General features: G+C 44.9%; 1 protein-coding gene across 1 annotated transcript in view; it reads left to right on the top strand.

Annotated features, from left to right (window-relative positions):
- Positions 1–19,380, top strand: part of col11a2 (collagen, type XI, alpha 2) — a 73,423-nt gene that overhangs the window by 3,165 nt on the left and 50,878 nt on the right. Inside the window, 8 exon segments of the mRNA XM_056298073.1 lie at positions 2,207–2,417; positions 2,957–3,086; positions 3,088–3,120; positions 3,598–3,720; positions 11,230–12,399; positions 14,043–14,162; positions 17,686–17,895; positions 18,961–19,014. Of these exon segments, the coding sequence (XP_056154048.1) occupies positions 2,207–2,417; positions 2,957–3,086; positions 3,088–3,120; positions 3,598–3,720; positions 11,230–12,399; positions 14,043–14,162; positions 17,686–17,895; positions 18,961–19,014 (2,051 nt within the window).

The following is a 19,380-nucleotide window of genomic DNA, read 5'->3' as shown; positions in this document are numbered from 1 at the left end:
CAAACTAACACATATATGTAAACTAACACATATATCTATCCAAGCTAACACATATATCTATCCAAACTAACACATATATGTAAACTAACACATATATCTATCCAAGCTAACACATATGTCTATCCAAACTAACACATATATCTATCCAACCTAACACATATATCTATCCAAACTAACACATATATGTAAACTAACACATATATCTAAACCAACACATATATCCACCCTAACACATGTAAACTACCAAGACACGTTAGCCCCTAGCTAACGGGTCTGACCCTTTAGCCGAGCGGTTAGTGGTGTCGCCTTGTGGTGCAGTACACCCCGTATCGAATCCCGCACCGGGCAAGAAAATAACCGCTTACACACATATATCAAAACTACTAACACATATATCTAAACTAATATATCTAAACTAACACATATATCTAAAAAAACAAAACGAACACTGTCCAGGAGAACGAACGCCGGCCAGGATGACTGTGGGAACTTCCGGTCTGCGTGGGCTAGCAGTTAGCTTAGCCTGCCCCGCTTCCGCATCCTGTCAGACCGCCCTCGGTGTTTCCTCTTCGGTCGCAGCCCCGGTCAGGGCCGTGGACCTTGGGCCTACAGGACGCAGCAGACCAGGCCCCCCCTCCGCCGATCCAACGCTAGCTCTTCCAACCAGACGCCTTCGTTTAAATGTAAAACAGACGTTTAAAAGAGTAAGGAAGATAAGAACAGTATTAAATGTGGTTTTCTTAAACGGCGGCGGTATTTACAATTAAAGCGATTAATACGACGGCCAAGAATTAAGTGATTTTTTCCCAGCATAGCTGCTGGCTCAGTATCCCCATTATACTTAGCGGTGCGCCCTACCAAACGTGCTACCTTCAGCCACATACTGTATGTATAGTTTACATGCTAGCATATCATTCACTTGAAGCATAGTGTCTCTCAGACATCTTATTTTATTTTAAAACATTTCGCGACACAAAGGCCCTATCCCAGCCCACGCTGTTCTGGCACTAAACTCAGTAGTGTTTGTGCTTGGAAAGCTTTACTTTTCAAAACCGTTATTGTCATCTGTGTCAAGTTCAAGTAAAACTGTCACGTGTCTGCTCTGTGCCAGATTGCTCTTGGTTGTAAAGCGTAATTACACGGCGCAGCACAGAGAGCTCGGTTTAAATTGGGGCAAAACAAATTAAGTTCAGAAGTGTCTGACACCCTGAAGCATGGCGAGAGGGGTGTAAGTAGCATTTATGTGGTTGTGAAGCGATCCTGAGAAGTCTAAAGTCATCAACTTTAATCAACTGGAATTTGAATTCCCTACCCCGACTGTTTCTTCCCGTCATTATGTCGCTTCATTATCTCTGCTAACTTAATTTAGCCCCCTCCCCTCCCCCCAAAAAATCCTTTTATCCTGCCAAAATATCCCATGGTTGCAAATGCTTTCAGCTCTTTGTTGAAAGTGTTGCTTTTACATGTTCGTGTCTTTCTCTCTTTCTGTCCCCCACAGCACTGTCCCCTCCCTCCTTCTCTTCCTTTTCTTTCTGTTCTGTAAACTCCCCCCCCCCGCCCCCTTCTCTCTTACGTTTTATCTGTCTTACCTCTCTCTCTCTCCACCCTACCGGCCCTCTGTAGGTGCTCCGCTTCCATAACTGCAACTTGTGTGCGCTTATTTTTCACTTCTTCATCATCCTCCCCCATCACGCTCCCCCACTGTCTCCCTCTCTCTTTCCCTTGGTCCAAAACAGGTCTTTCCTTCCAGTGGTCAAGTGAAAGTCCCAACAAGACCTGCTGTGGGTTTTGGACAAATTGACCCTCCAACAAGCGTGATCAAACTTGTTTTTAGTCACTGTGATAAATCAGACTGTCCACCCTCGCCACAAAAAACAACAACAAAACGTGTTTGTCAATGACCAAACGGAACCCAGGCAAAATCAAACTCAAACTTCCCTTTTGCAAATGAAAACTGTGACAGAATGTAAATTTCCTCATGTTTCCTCATATCTTTTGTTCACAAAGTTGAGTTTTAAATGAAGTTGTCGTCTCTGCATTGTTAGGGAACACAAACCATTGATGAACTTCTTTTGTTGTTGTTTCACCATAGATATTACCACTGCACATTTCTTCTCCATTAACATAGTAATTTCAAACAAACCTAACTTTTTATTTTCTTTTGCTTTCTCCACAACCCCTCTCTACCGACCCCTCTCGACCCCAGGTCGTTTCCCAGAGAACTTCTCTGTCATGGCACTGGTGAAGGCCCAGGCAGGTCTCCAGGCCTTCCTCCTCTCCATCTACAGCGAGCAGGGCATCCAGCAGCTGGGCATTGAGCTCGGACGCTCCCCAGTCTTCCTGTATGAGGACCAGAATGGCAAGCCGGCCCCCGAGGACTACCCACTGTTCAGGGGCGTCAACCTGGCCGACGGCAAGTCAGTAACCATTGGCAACTGATTTGGGTTGAGATGAGGAGAGGATGGTGGAATATTGCTGAATAGTGGAATATTTTTTTAAGGGTTTAGGAGGAATGCATATATAATTGATTGATTTGTTGATTAGTTAATTGGATGTTTGAATGATGTGAGTGTTTGAGAAAGAGAGAGAGACGGGGGAGGAACGCCATAGGAGGAGCGTGAATGTAACTGGTTGGTTGATTGGTCAGTTGTATGGTTGACAACTGATTCATTCATCCATTCATTAGTTGGTCAGTTGAGCCTGTGTGTGTGTGTGTGTGTGTGTGCGAGAGAGAGAGAGAGAGAGACACACACACACACACACAGAAAGAGAGAGAGGGACATATCCGCGGAGTTGCTTATCACCTTGAATATGCTTAGACACACGAAAACCCTGAGGTCTTCCGCTCACACGACACACTGATCCCAGGAGCAACCCTTCCCACACTAGACCAACTGTTATACCTTCCATCACATGACACATTTATTCGCCTACTGTTACGTCTCCCCGTCTGCAGGTGGCATCGTATTGCCATCTCCGTTTCCAAGAAGAACGTGACATTGCTGCTGGACTGTAAAAAGAGGATGACCCGGGCTCTGCCCCGTGGCAACAATGCTGAGATCGACACCAACGGCATCACCGTGTTCGGGGGCCCGCCTGCTCGACGAGGAAGTCTTCCAGGTGAGGAATGGGATGGATGAAAAATACTAGTCAGTATGTGATTGGTTGGTTGGTCCGTTTGTTGTTCTGTTGATTGATTGATATGACTCTCCAGGTAACTGACTGACTGGAGGACTGTTTGAAAGAGTAGTACTGACTCTCTCACTGTCTGATTGACTTATCAAGTGACGGATTGGCAGACTGACAGACTGATAAATGTAATGACAGATTAATTGAGTGACTCAGTGCCTTATTTACTGACTGACTGACTGACTGACTGAAAGACGGCGTAAATGAGTCATTGGAGGACTTACTGAATGTCTGACAGAAACAGTAGCTGAATAAGAGAAAGATTTGAATGAATGGCAGACTGACTGACTGAGGGATTAACTGGTCAGAGATATTTCAGCAGCGGCGAAATTATAAATATGCTGCTTTTTCAAACATGTCTCATACGTACGTTTTTTAATCTCTTGTTTGTTCTTTTTTTTTACACAGGGAGACATCCAGCAGCTGCTGATAGCCTCCAACCCCCAGGCTGCCTACGACTTCTGTGAACATTACAGCCCAGACTGTGACTCACCGCTGCCCAAGACCCAGGCCCAGGACCCCAACACATACGTGAGTAACACAAAGGCACAGCACAAACGCATGTACAAACATATACACACAAACATGCATGTCCAGTCATGTATACACAAACGTACACTCAAAGACACACACACAAATAAATGCTTCTGTGTACGCACACACAGATTATATTATGAACATAAGCACAACAGGGCACACACACATATGCATATGAACATGTGCACACATACACACAGTTAGTTGAACCAGATGACTGTCAGGATAGGATACGCAGAGCATAATCAAACAACACTGGCACCAAAGCGTGGACTAATAATAGAAACAGTGTTTGTTGTTAACACATTACTCAGTTGTTTATGGAACGATAACCGGAGGTAATTCCAGGTCTTTTATTCAACGCCAAACAACCACAATACAGATATTCCTGCACCACACACAAACTGGGTGCAGCTCATGAGACTACAGTACAGAAACCTCTCCAAGTGGGGGAGACGAACATCAGCGCTAGATAGCCATGTGTTAGCTAGCCATGCGTTAGCTAGCTGCTAGCTAACACATGGCTAGCTAACACATGGCTAGCTAACACATGGAGGGGATGTAAAGATCATCTGTAGCTCAAACAAAAGCGAAGGCAAACGGGATCAGTGGACTTTCTTTTTGTTTTTGCTGTGGTACTTTTTCCAGCTTTCACAGTCTTGTTATTCTTTTTGCCCGTCTAAACGATTTGACACGCAAACATCCTGCCGATTCGGCGGAGCGGGATTCTTTGAAATAGGGACTTACTCTGCATCTGTGTGCATTTCTTAACAAGAATTAAAAACTCAAATCCCGGCCATTTTTTCCCGAGCTCTTCCCTCATCTTCCCACATGTACTTCACTCTTACACAATAGTGGTTTTTAGATCACAGGATTAATTCAAGGGGCCATGGCCTTCACCTTTGACCTCCCGATTTTTGATTGCTTGTGAAGTCCATTTGTTCTGGGAGAATTGAAGCTTATTCTATAATTGGTATTCTACTGTATACTTGGTTGTTCTGGAAACAACGTTTATTATTATTCATTCATCATTTCCCCCAAATCCCTCATTATCCTTTAGATAGTTTGGCTTGTGAAAATAAACTTACATAAATGAAAACTGTACTACAGTGTTCCCTGAAAGTCCCCGGAAAATGAAAGAAAAGTCCACAAGCTTGGTTTGGTCTTCTGATTTGTCATCAAAGTGCTGCTGTCCCTCTCTCTCTCTCTGCCTGTTTCTCTTTCGCTCTCGCTGTCTCTCTCTCACTGTCTGTCTCTCTCTCTGTCTCTCTCTCTGTCTCTCTCTCTGTCTGTGTCCCTCTCTCTCTCTCTCTGTCTGTGTCCCTCTCTCTCTCTCTGCCTGTTTCTCTTTCGCTCTCGCTGTCTCTCTCTCTGTCTGTGTTCTCTCTCGCTCTCTCTGTCTCTCTTTACTGTCTGTCTCTCTCTCTGTCTCTCTCTCACTGTCTGTCTCTCTCTCTGTCTCTCTCTCTGTCTCTCTCTCTGTCTGTGTCCCTCTCTCTCTCTCCTCTGTCTGTGTCCCTCTCTCTCTCTCTCTGCCTGTTTCTCTTTCGCTCTCGCTGTCTCTCTCTCTGTCTGTGTTCTCTCTCGCTCTCTCTGTCTCTCTTTACTGTCTGTCTCTCTCTCTGTCTCTCTCTCACTGTCTGTCTCTCTCTCTCTCTCTCTCTCTCTGTCTGTCTGTGTCGCTCTCTCTCTCTCTCTGCCTGTTTCTCTTTCGCTCTCGCTGTCTCTCTCTCTCTGTCTGTGTTCTCTCTCGCTCTCTCTGTCTCTCTTTACTGTCTGTCTCTCTCTCTGTCTCTCTCTCTCACTCTGTCTCTCTTTACTGTCTGTCTCTCTCTCTGTCTCTCTCTCACTGTCTGTCTGTCTCTCTCTCTGTCTCTCTCTCTCACTGTCTCTCTCTCTGTCTGTGTTCTCTGTCGCTCTCTCTGTCTCTCTCTCAGTCTGTCTCTCTCTCTCTCTGTCTGTGTTCTCTCTCGCTCTCTCTGTCTCTCTTTACTGTCTGTCTCTCTGTCTCTGTCTCTCTCTCTCACTGTCTGTCTCTCTCTCTGTCTGTGTCCCTCTCTCTCTGTCTCTCTCTGTTTCTCTTTCGCTCTCGTCTCTTGTCTCTCTCTCTCTCTCTCTGTCTCTCTCTCTGTCTCTCTCTCTCTCTGTCTGTGTCTCTCTGCTCTCTCTCTCTCTCTCTGTCTGTCTCTCGTCTGTCTCTCTCTCGCTCGCTCTCGCTCTCTCTCTCTCTCTCTCTCTCTCTCTCTCTCTCACTGTCTGTCTCTCTCGCTCTCTCTGTCTCTCTCTCTCTCTGTCTCTCTCGCTCTCTCTCTCTGTCTCTCTCTCTCTCTTTACTGTCTGTCTCTCTCGCTCTCTCTGTCTCTCTCACTGTCTGTCTCTCTCTCTGTCTCGCTCTCTCACTGTCTCGCTCTCTTCTGTCTCTCTCTGTCTGTCTGTCCTCCCCACGCACCACCGTCATCCACAACAGTTTGTATCGATCCACTTTCCTCCTCTCTCCCTCTGTCTGTGTGACCCCCGAGGGAAGTGGAGAATATTGGACATGTTCTCCTTCTATGTTCTTTCCATACCTTACGATAATTATACCTGATAATTCAGAAAGGGCATGTCTTGTTCATCTGATGTACTCCATGTCGGGGGAAACTCAAGCTTTGAGATGGCTGTTAGCGACAGCGGTTAAGCTCTCTGCCTTTTCCACTGTACCGCACTGGAACACAGAAAGGTAGGGGAAAGAAAAAGGATGATACAAGCCAACCTTTTGATTCTCCGTTTTTTTACCCTGATGGAATGGAGTAAAAGGAACTTGCTGGATACATAAAACGCAGAAGTCGACCTAGATTCTGATTGGTCTTCTGGGGAAATTGAGACTTGTTAGAACGAGGCATAAAGATGGCTTTAAGGTGGAGCCTCTTTGCTTACTGAGACTGACCATACATCACATGAAAACCTTTGTTAGTCTTCCTTTATTGCCTTTCTCTGCCCAAAACACCTTAAAAACCTGAGGAAAAAAACATCTCCTACCTGAAATATGTCCCAGCACCATAGTATCAAGTGATTGCGGGCCAAGTTCATCCACCCAAAGTACATGAGCTCTGCATGCCGGCTCCAAGATCATTACAAACCGTGTTCGTCCCTGTCCGTGGCACCGAGACCTTGCGACCCAAGGCTCGTCGTGCTGACGCTGTTGAGATGACTGCTTTTTGAATGAATACAAACCCAAGAGGTTTTTATTCATTGTTTTGACCTGTTGCTTTTGCTGGTTTGCCCATTCATCAAGGTTGTCTGTGATGTCCAGGCCTCTTTGCCTGCCGCACAGAGTCCCTCAGATGAATGGGAAAGAACCATTTGCATTTTCTTATGCTCTCCTCTCTCTCTCTCTCTCTCTCTCTCTCTCTCTCTCTCTCTCTCTCTCTCTCTCTCTCTCTCTCTCTCTCTCTCTCTCTCTCTCTCTCTCTTTCTCTCTCTCTCACTCCCTGACCACCTCTCTTTCCACCCCTGCTCTCTCTCTCTCTCTCTCACTCCCTGACCACCTGTCTTTCCTCCCCTGCTCTCCTTCTCTTCTCTGTCTCTACCCCTGACCACCTCTTTCCATCCCTGCTCTTCTGTCTCTCTGTCTCTCTGTCTCTCTGTCTCTCTCTCTCTCTCTCCCTGACCACCCCTGCTCTCTCTCTCTCTATCTCTCTCTCTCTATCCCTGACCACCTCTTTCTAACCCTGCTCTCCTTCTCTTCCTCTCCTTCTCTCTCTCTCTCTCTCTATCCCTGACCACCTCTCTTTCCTTCCCTGTTCTCCTTCTCTTCTCTCTCTCTCTACCCCTGACCACCTCTCTTTCCACTCGCCTTCTCTCTCTTTCTCTACCCCTGACCACCTCTTTCCTCCCCTGCTCCCCTTTTCTCTTTCTCTCTCTCTCTGTCTTTCTCTCTCTCTCTTTCCTTCCCTCTTGCTTTTGCTTTGCCATATTCACCCTTTCTTCTGCTCTCATCCTCTTTTCATGGCCTCCTTCAACCTCCTCTTTGCCCCCCCCCCCACCTACTCCTTCCCTATGGAAATCTTTCCTCACCCTTAACTCTCCTCTCCTGCCGCGGCCTCTTTCTCCTTCATTCTTCCTTCCCTCCCCACTTCTCCTACTCCGCCACCCTGTTCCTTCATCCCTCCATTCCCCTCAGTACTTTGATGAAGAGCAAGATGATCATGAATACCCCTATTATTATGAGGAGTCCACAGGCGTTCCCCTCTCCTCCTCTCCGCCCCCCTCCCCCCTACCGGGGGCCCCCGATCAACAGGTAAAGAGGAGGCCAGGGAGAGGGAAGACACAAGAGGGGCAAGTTAAGGGAGGGATGGGGAACCTGGGAGAGGGAGAGAAGGCAGTTTTAAGATGAAAAATTATTGAATGATAAATTATATTGCGTGCTGACCTAACTTAAAACACGTCTCGTTTCAAACATTTCTTACGGCCTTTTAATTTCACCCACGTCGTCATTTTTTTTTATATACAAGTGCGCTATGCCTCCCTCTCTCTGTCACTGTGCTCTCTCTCTTTCCCTGGCTCCCTCCATTCATCCACAAATCACTTTGGGTTTTTTTTGTCATCCACACCGATTTCTAACTCCCACCCCACCATCACGTCTCATTATGTGGCGTTAACATTGCTAATGGTGACCCATTGTCTTCATGTCATGTAGATGTTGTCATATGTGTATGTGTGTTTGTTGACCTGTGGCTGAGTCCATGTGGTGGGGGCACTGGGGGCCATGTAGGTATAGCCATGTTGTATCTCTCTCACACACACACACACACACACACACACATTCACACACACACCCCCAGACCCAGATGACCTCTCCCATAGAGCTTTTATAGCATGAAAACCACAAACAGCTTTCATCTAAATCAGCAAAGGTGAAAGGTCAAACCCTTGATTTGTGTGTCACATCGCAGCTCCCAGAACATTACACTCCCACCATTTATATTTTCATTTCAAGAGAAGTAAGAAGATGAGAACAACACATTTACAGCACCGACTTTCAAGCAAGCATGAGAAATGATATGAGGATTATCTCTCAGGCCATGATTTCCCTTCTGTGTCTTTGGCTGTGACCTCTACGCCCCGCTGAAATCATCATGACTACTCCAGTGTCAAGTCTAACCAAAGAAATACATCATCAGAATTAAAACCCACGAATACACAGGTTTTCACTTCACCCACACGGCCCGCAGCAGCCGGTTGCACCCGCTCGCTCCCTCTCTCCTGGCTGAAGGGATGCTGAGCAGTGAAATCAGCTGCTGCGGCGACTGGCCGCAGTTAAAACCTGCGAACACGTGGCCGGTGATGGCCGGTGATTGGAGACCATTTGGGTCAGATGATGAACGAGTGTCGGTCTTTGATGATGAGTGGCGCACATGGAGGAGCTAGTTGACATGTAAGGCACTGAGTGTGACAGAACAACCTCACGACTTCATCACACCTGGATCAAGCTGTATTTGCAAATAAGTCGATGTTTGTTTTGTTCCATATGGAGTAGTCGGTGGGTAGGGGTTGCTGCATCGGGACAATTTAAATCTAGACAGGTAAGTCAATAAGCCGAGAATTGCGTGTCAAGCCGACTTAAATAACTCTTTCTTGTGATTGTCCAAAGTTTTTTTGTTTTGTTTTTTTTTATCGTCCGATGTGGCCAACCCCGCCCCTATGGTACCTAAACAGTGGTAAAACAAACCTCAGAAGGAATTTGCAAATGCTTTTGCACCAAGTTGGTTGTCTGGATTGTTTTTTTGTTTTTTGCTTCTTCTTCTTTTTTTTTTAAATTGCATGATTGTTGGGTTGTCATTGTGGATGTCACAGCATGCACCTACTGTATGTTTTTATTATCAGTTTGTCTACCTATCCTGTGTCAACATGAAAATACCACGATGCGGCGTCCGGGTAGCGTAGCGGTCTATTCCGTTGCCTACCAACACGGGGATCACTGGTTCGAATCCCCGTGTTACCTCCGGCTTGGTCGGGCGTCTCTACTGAGACAATTGGCCGTGTCTGCGGGTGGGAAGCCGGGTGTGGGTATGTGTCCTGGTCGCTGCACTAGCGCCTCCTCTGGTTGGTCGGGGCGCCTGTTCGGCGGGGAGGGGGAACTGGGGGGAATAGCGTGATCCTCCCACGTGCTATGCCCCCCTGGTGAAACTCCTCACTGTCAGGTGAAAAGAAGCGGCTGGCGACTCCACATGTATGGGAGGAGGCATGTGGTAGTCTGCAGCCCTCCCCGGATCGGCAGAGGGGGTGGAGCAGAGACCGGGACGGCTCGGAAGAGTGGGGTAATTGGCCAAGTACAACTGGGGAGAAAAAGGGTGAAAAAGAAAATACCTTACGTACAACTCTCTCTCTCCTTTGGTTCATTCCTTCATGTTTATACACCTGACCTTTTGTATGATATACATACAGATAAATGAATGGCAATGTCTGTATGTTCTAATTCTATGATTGTGTGTTTTCTTTTCTATATTCTGTGTTCATGGAGTGAGTTGTCAGGTTGACTGCTGGTTTATGTCAGTCTCCACTGGTATTTAACTCCTAAAATATCATTCTGTCAACTGACTGTATCTTTGCCATTATTAGAGATCTTTCCGTGTCATTTACTATGTAAGTTTTGCATGTATTTTTAATGTAGCGGCATGTTTAGTGGGAATTAATCTGTTAATGTTGATTGGAATTCGTCCTCGGGGAATCAGGTTTTACCTGGTTGGGAATAACGTTCTCTTTGCATGCCGGCCTGACATCCTTGTCTCTGCTTCTGAATGGCTTGATGAGTAGAGTAACACACATGTCTCTCTCTCGCTCCTGCTTTCTCTACTCTCTTGTAGTTGGACCGCTCAGTGCAACAGTAAAGTATGTATGTTTGTTTGTATTCATGTGTGTGCGTGTGTGTGTGTCTGTCTGTGTACTATGTATGTAAACTCACAGATTGTGTGTGTGTGTTCAGCACCAGCTTTACCTGACCAGTCACCCACCCCCCAGTGCCTCTGCCAAGCCACAGGCTCCAGTTTGTATTAGCAAAAAGATGCTGCTTTGTCATTTTAAAATGGAGAATGGCATTACTGGAGAGACCAGCTAAAATCATTGTACATCACTTTGATCCATTTGCAAAGAACCAGAGTTTTTAAATAGTCCAATTTTAGATCTAAAATCTTCACATCTTTTTGTGATTTATAGTTATTATGTAGATGCTTATTAATTGTTTTAAGTGCACCTAGACTGCTATTTAGAATATTGCTGTATCCAGTAATGCCTGAACAGTCTCAGTAATTCATCCAAACCTTAGCCATCTTTATGTCAATGTGTCTCAAAACATCCATCCTTGTCTTTCTCTCTCCTTCTGTCCATCCCTTGTTTGTGCTTTTCATCCCCTCCCAATCCCTCTGTGTACCTCTCTATCTCCTCTTCTACTCTCACTGTCTCTGTCAACACGCACCTCCACACACTTCACAACATCTCAACCAACTAATAAACATGGAAAAATAGAAGAAGGCAGCCAATGGAAAGCCAGCCCCCACTAAAACCTCCTCCGTCAAAGCCAAACCCACTCCAGCTAAGCCAGCCAAGGCGGGACCATCCAAACTTGTAGTCAAGCCCGCGATGCCCACCAAAGCCCCTAAGTCTACTGCAGCCAAAGCATCCAAAGCCAAACCCACCGCGGTGGAAGTCCTTTTGTCTAAGATCAAACCCACATCAACAGCAAAATCCAAGCCCACCGCTGCCCCAGCTAGGAACGGCAATGGCAAAATAGTCACTGAGAAGAAAGCAAATGGTTCAGCTAAAGCTAATGGAAATGGGAAAGCCACCATAGCCAATGGTAAAGGTTCTGCTGAGGCCAAGCCCACGGCTCAGGCTAAAGTGAATGGAAATGGCAAAGCTGTGGCTGAGAAAAAAACCAATGGGAATGGAAAAAACTCAGCGGAAAAGAAATCCAGTGTCGTCAAAGCCACCAGTCAGGTGAAAGCTAGCACTAATGGCAATGGTAAGGCTTCTGTAGATAAAAAAGTCAATGGCAACGGAAAAGCAACCTTTGAGGTCAAAGCCAAGGCCAATGGCAAGGAAGAGAATAAAGTCAATGGTGGGGCTAAGGCTAGTGGAAACGGAAAAGCCACCGTTGTGGTGAATAAGAAACCTAACCAAAATGGTGCGGCAAAGTTGGCGAAAACTGAAACCACTACGAAAACCAAAGCAGAGAAAGTCAGTGTTAAAGTAGAAAAGACTGTGCTCAGTACAGCCAAATCAGCTGCTAAAGCAGAAGCTACAAAGGCACCTAAACCAACAAAAGCGTCCAAACCTGAGCCCACAAAATTATGGAAAGCTGTGGCCACCAAAGCTCCTGGGGCCAAATCTCAACTCAAGTCAGAGGTTAAAGAGGTCACCAAAGTTAAAACAGTGGTTGACAAAGTCCCCCTGGTCAAATCGACAGTGAGCAAAATAGAAAAAGCGAAGAGTGTGGTCCAAAAGACTGCTATACTGAAGAAAGAGCCTCCCATGACCACGGCTGTCCTCCCAACTCCCCCTAAACCAACAAAATCCAAGATGGCGGTGGACCTTAATAATGTCAAATCCCAGCACAAACCATTCCCACCATTTGGCAAGACTGCGCTGAGCGGCACCACGGTACCAGCCAAGAAAACAACCAACGGTTATCAACAGGTACCACAGGAAGGCCCGTGGTCGGGTCTAAATGTCCAGAGCTGTATGTCCCAAGCTGTCCCATCTAGGCACCAGGTCCTTTTCTATCCTGGATCTACTACAAAGTTTGGAAAACCTTAAATGTCTGGCTTTAAGCTGTCTCATGAAGTAGATCAACTGAAATTTTTAGAAGTCTCATTGTTCTCTTTCTCATTGATACACCTATCAGCAAATTGATTTTTTTAAACCAACAAAGTAGAACAATCGTTTAAGATAACAAAACTAAATACAATGTACGTTATGTTAATCAACTATTTTGATCAAAAAAATCCAATCATATAAATAAACGTATAAATGTTAATGAATGGTATGATAGCAAGTCGAGCAACAATCAATCCAAATTTTGGGGTAAATCCGTGATGGTGGACCACCTGGTCTTCAGAACGGAAGTTGGCTCATAGTAACCTGGACACCCTCTCCTCTGTTTATATATCATATGGTCTTCACGATCACCACATCCTCTCTATATGATATGATACAGTGGTGGGCAGACTGTCACACTGAAGCATGCCTATCTCTACAGTCTCACTCCTCTTTACTTCCTCCAAATTCTTCAAACCCTTCAAGCTGCTGAAAACAGGATCACAGAACCTGAAATCACCGGCCTGCTGTTCTTTTGTAGCTGTGAAACAGTTGGTGTACGTACAAGTCAAGCCAATTGATCATGGATTGCTGTGGCGTGGAAACTGAACCTGAGGCGACACAAATATCTCCCACATACTACATACAAGCAATACAACACAACCTCTCCATCTTTCTGTCATTCTTTCCTTCTTTATTCCTCCAAAAGAAACTGTGTTTTCTCTCTCAAACCTGTCTCTCTGTCTCCGGTCATATTTTATATCAAATATGAATGAAGCAGCCTCACAGAATCTTCTAAGCACACTTTTTGTGCTGCTTAGATGAAGAGTTCAGTTTCACCTAGTGTGCATGATGGCGTACAATGGAGTTAACGGAGTTTTGGGTCGAGACGCCCATTGTTGGTAGAAACGTTTTATGATCACAAATGTGCTCTAGATAAAACATATCAGTATGTTTTGAGTATTTCTTATTCATTTGTTGAACTCGGGCTGTAAGGCTGCTGTTTGGGGTTGTTGCTCTTCTGTTTCTCTTCTTTAGTAAAACTACACATCCCGAGGTATCAAGTGATGAGGTTTTCATCACAAGGGATGTACAAGCTCAGAGGCTGTCTGCCTGTTCTGACACCAACAAGAGCAGACTCGACTCTTTTGTGAATCTATCAAAACATTGTTGGCTTTTTGAAGCCAAATTTGTTCAACAGTACAGCCAAAAGAAATGTCAGCTAAGCCGTCTTGATGACTCTCTAAATCCTGCACGAGCATGGCACGATTTATAGTCATCAAGATGATCACGCCTGCTGTTATTTCTTTTCTAACATGAATCTTCATGCCCATGAAAATGTGAGTTGCCAGGAATAAAAAGTTCTTTAACTTTGGCAACCACAATTTTTTAGGATGCACTGCATCCTTTTCTTTTTACTCATCATCTCACACCACCAGACTTTAAACTAACCACGCTCTTTAAATCAAATCTGCTTACTTCCTCCCTACTCCCCACCACTTCCTGTCAACTTGACCAATCAGGATGTAGACACTGAATATTCCGAGGCTGGCCACACCCCTACAGAGACGGAATTTTATTATGAGGAAGCGGTCCTACAGCCAGAGGGTGAGGTGATTGGACAAGAAGCAACCACTGGTCAGGTAAAAAAAGCAAATTCCTAGCAACAGTCTTAATAGAGGAGGAAGCATGAAGCCATACAGTCAGAGACGACATTGGAAGAAGAGACTTAGTCTTAAACTTAGTGCCATCTGGTAACTTTTCCAAAAACCTACATCGCTGTGGCATGTCATTGTTTCAAGAAACAATTTATTTTAGACTTAAATGTATATGGAAGTTATATAGCTAGAGAGAAAGATAGATAAATTTCACTTAGGGCAGTGTACACCAGTTTACTTTAACGAATGATAGAAATATGAAAAAAGCAAAATATGTGTCACTGAGATTTGAGAAAAAAAACCCCAAGGGTTGAACAGAAATATTTTAAGTTAACGGTGACTTCTGTGTGGTGGTGAGCCCGGTTTCTGTAGTTTAACCAAGTAGTTACTACATTATCTTGCATACCGTTTTTTTTCTAACCACACTTCGCAGTTATGTCGGCCTCGGGGTGCCATGAGACAAGACATAATAGACTACCGTCTTCAAAGAGGGATGCACCACATTCATCCGCTTGTATCATCAAACATTCTCACGTGGCTCTCCTTTTGCCCCAACAGCAAGATTCCTACTTTGTTCTCATGTCAAGAGGCTCAAATGGATCAGTGGGCCATCTCGAAATAAGAACAAAAATCTTGAGAAAAAGAGAGTTGCATCGGAATATTTGATGAACGCTTTTACCCAGAGTGGCAAAAAGGGGATGAATATTATGCATTCTTGTTTGACAGCCAATCTAACCACATTCTGTTGGAGTATAAAGGTTCTCGCAGCTAACTTCACAGCTCTTCAGAATTGGTGATCTCAGTTTCTCACATCGCTAAGTCATGTGTTTCTATGTGTATAGTTGGCATTACCGTCTTGAATGTATTGTTTGACTTAGACACTTAGACTTTTTCTTGTTTTACAATTTGAATGCTAACAAACTGTTTGCCACTGCTGTGCAAAAGAACATGTAAGCACAATAAGGCATTTATTTCTGCAAGGAGAAAAATCTGTGAAGAGGATTTATAGACGTTTGTTGTGATGGCTACCACTGAGTGTGCCTCACCTTTTTGATTATTTTTCTTTTGAGCTTTATTTTTTTCCTTGAAAGACATTCCAGCATTATTCAACTGGATTCATATCACATTTTTAATCCTCCATGGTAAGTAAAATAGACGATAACATAGTGTTAATAGCTTTGCATAGTGTAGCGACAGCTCCTTGTTTTCACAAAGCAACTTGTTTCAAAGCAGTCTTGTGTGTCTGCCGATCTCAAAGGGTTTACTTGACATTTTCAGTTTTCACTGGCCAATTTTTTCTCTCCAAAACTCTCATCATATCCTGTCAACAGAAAGGTTTTACACATTTATACGACTGATTTTTTTTAATTAAAAAAAATTGAAGAATTAAAAAAAAAAACTAAATAAAATAAATTTTTAAAAAATAAATAAAATTGACTTGACGGGATACCAAAAAAGGGCTTTGCCTTTTAGAAAAAAAAAGAAGAAACTTGGTTGCCATTAAATTAATTTCTTATCGCTTAATGATAATCCTTGTTGGCAAGATATTTTTGTTTTAAGGTTGGAGTCAGTTAAATACTGATCAATGTATTCCTACTAATGAGAAGGGTTTCTGAGTGGCACAGTGGTTAGCGTGGTCACCTCACAACAAGAAGGTCCTCAGTTTCAGCCCCGGGGTAGTCCAACCTTGGGGGTCGTCCCGGGTTGTCCTCTGTGTGGAGTGTCGTGGCAATTATATGTATACAAACAACTATAAATACAGTTCCTTTTCCCACAATCTCACAACAGTCTCTTCTCAACCCCGGGAGTCGGCTACGAGCTGTCCTCAGGGGAGGTAGACTTCCTGGGTCTTAGGCGATTTTTCAGTCCCTTCACCAGACTGGCTGGCCAGATTCAATCTGTGCAGAGTGCGTCAAAGAAGACTATGAGTTTGGCATCCCGGACGAGCCCCCAAATTGTCGTGGCAGTTATTCAATTCCACTCTGACATTAAATGAGGTGTGAGACAAAAATCTCTTACAGTATTGTCACACGATTTTAATATATGTTCAATGAACAAACGCACTCAAACCCAGATGATCGAATGTGCCCTGATTAATACAGTCCAGTCTCTCTTATAGGGCAGTTGTCTGTTCTTCCCCTTCTTATCTCATGTCTTCCAGCTGTTATCCCACCAAGGCCATTTCTCAAATTAGTGTGTACAGACTTGCTACACTCAGTGAGTCTCCTAGACATTCCTCTGCTATCAACTGACAGTTTAACAGCCATCCATCCATTATCTGAACCGCTTATCCTGCTCTCAGGGTCGCGGGGCCAACAGTTAACAATGGGCCTTTATTTGTGCACCTGGAGAAGATGCCTCATAAGACTACCTTTGTTCTGTTACACATGGACTTTAAGCATCTATCTAAGCAATGTAAAATAAAGTTAAACATGGTATAGTTCATACATGGTGAAAGATTAAAAGTAAGCAAACCTCAAATACGAATTGCCCTCACAGGAGTTTGCATATTCTCCCCGTGTCTGCGTGGGTTTCCTCCGAGTGCTCCAGTTTCCTCCCACAGTCCAAAGACATGCAGGCCAGGTGAATCAGCCATACTAAATTGTCCCTGGGTGTGAATATGTGTGTGTGTGATGGCCTGGCGGCCTGTCCAAGGTGTCTCCCCGCCTGCCGCCCAGTGACTGCTGGGATAGGCTCCAGCATCCCCGTGACCATAAGAGCAGGATAAGCAGTTTGGATAATGGATGGATGGATGGATGGAAAAGGGTTTCTCACTGTTCCCATTATCACTTCCTTTATTTGACAGTTTCCCTAAATAACAGATTTGCATGTAGTGATGCCAGTTTGCAAACTGCAAACAACCCTTTTGACTTTTCATGAGACTCAGGAACGAATGATTGAGCATTTTTCCCACACAATACTTATTAAAAGGCAAAATGTCAAGATACCCTTATCAACCATATAAAAAAATGTGTTGAAGCAACATTTGTAAAACTCGGTCGGTGACGTATCAAGACACACAAGTCATGATGAGTAAGCTTTGGTGGAAACACACTATCATGAGCACAATGATAGCTGATTAATCCAGCATTTAGGGTGGTAGAATAAACCCAATGTTCATGAAATGACGACTTGGGAAGATCCGCCTGAAGTTACAGAACCCTGAGGAATTGAATAATCTCCAGTTGTCGGCCAAATGTGGTTTTGCTTTATGTCCCTTGTGTCACTATTTTTTTTTCTAAAGGTAAGAGTCTCACCATTCTCTATATATGCCTCTCTCTTCTACTCCCCCTTTCATTATTGCTTCGTTCTTTGTTCTGTCTATTTTCTTGGCTCTTCTTTCTTTGCTATGACATACTTTTTTACCTTCCTCCAAAATGTTGGCTCTTCCCTTCTCCGTCCATCTTCCTTCTCGCATCTTTCCACTTGCACCATTTGTCTCTGTCTGTCTCTCTGGCTTCCTCCGTTTATCCCATCATGGCCTTGATAACCCCGACCGCGGCCTCAGGTGGAGCAGACAGTGGTGGGCGAGGAGGTGGACGCCACCAAGTCAGGCGGTGAGGGTGAGGAGCTCTTCACAGAGGAATATGTGACTGGAGACGTGGGCCTGAAGGAATACGACTATTCCTACAGGGACTACATCGACCCCTTACCAGAGACAGGGGAGGCTGATGCCAACATGGGCCCCGCCCTGTCCGCTGTGACAGATGAGGGAGGCGTAAGTTGTTTCACAAAAAAACAAAAAAAACAAACTTAAATCTCTTAATTTCAACCAACCCTGAATCTTGCTCTTTGTCGAATAGTATTTCAAGTCCTTCCAGATACCTATGAAACTGTTTGAGCTTGCCTTGTGTCTGGGATCACTCAGGAGAAGTTGTTTATGTTCTTCTTTCATATTATGACCACGGATGACTAGACTTGCTGGCCCTTGGCTGACGGGTCGGGCCCTTTAGTCGACCGGTTAACGTAGTTGCCCGTGGTGCGGGAGATCCGGGTTTGCGTTCCGGCTGCGGCGGTTCCCGACTGCCCCCCGAATTCACCACATCACATTTTTATTGCGCCTTTTTTTCTTTCTTCTTTTCAGTCACAGGTCCTTTGTTTTCTTTCTTTACAGTTTAGTTTTAGGCCTGTAAGTCATGTTCCGTATGCGCCAGGCAAGCTTAATCGATCACAGAGCAAAACTGTATTTGAATGCTTTTTCAAATACTATCACGCGTCATGACCGAGATCAGGTCCCCGCGTCAGTGGTTGGAATGGGATTTAGGCTGTACTGCGAGTGTAGTAAGACACTCCGGGGCCAGCACATGCACAAAGAGGCATTGTAAACTGCAGCAAATGACCGCAGATGAGCCTCATTTGACTTAAATGCTTCTCCCCTTTGTGCATGGCGTCACTTTGCTTTGCTATTAAACCCGGAAATCAAATTGGAAGAAGAGCAAACAGTTAAGTAAACCCAGGAAATGTCGGTCTTGGCTTGAAAACTGATTTTAACAGGTTTTAAGTTTGACGTTGTGTTTTTCACGCCGCCGTTCTAGTGCCACTTGAGAGGGGAGGAATGCATCTGCTGTGCATTGGAAGTGATGCATACTGATGTGGAGACCTCTTCATAGATGTGACTGCGTCTGCCTGTTTCACATGCAGCCACTCTGACGATCTGTTATCTGTGATGTCTTTGTGTGTGTGTCTGTGTGTGTGTGTGTGTGTGTGTGTGTGTGTGTGTATACGTGTGTACACCTCTGTACTGACTGTGCTGTGTTGCTGGCTACATGTGTGTTTTCCTCAGGCCGTCGTGAGAGCCCAGAAAGGAGAGAAGGGTGAACCTGCTGTCCTGGAGCCTGTGAGTTTTCGTTGCTTTCAAATGTTGTTTTTTTTCTTCCCCAAGTGAAGCTTAGCTGAACATGCTCAGTCATGACTGTACACGTGCAGTCATTCACACCTGAGAGCTGCCCAGTACAGTCAAAAGTTCTTGGGCGGCACGGTGGCCCAGTGGTCAGTACTGTTGTCTCACAGCAAGAAGGTGCTGGGTTCGAACCCCAGGCTGTCCCAGGTCCTTTCTATGTGGAGTTTGCGTCTTCTCCCCGTGTCTACATGGGTTTCCTCGCACCATCAAAAAGACATGCGTGTTAGGGTTAATACTCCTGTCTGTGCCCCTGAGCAAGGCAGTGGAAAGAAGAACTGGAGTTGGTCCCCGGGCGCTGCAGCA

Source organism: Lampris incognitus, chromosome 18, assembly GCF_029633865.1.
Source record: "Lampris incognitus isolate fLamInc1 chromosome 18, fLamInc1.hap2, whole genome shotgun sequence".
Lineage (NCBI taxonomy): Eukaryota > Metazoa > Chordata > Actinopteri > Lampriformes > Lampridae > Lampris > Lampris incognitus.
This window is presented reverse-complemented; position numbering and strand designations above follow the sequence as displayed.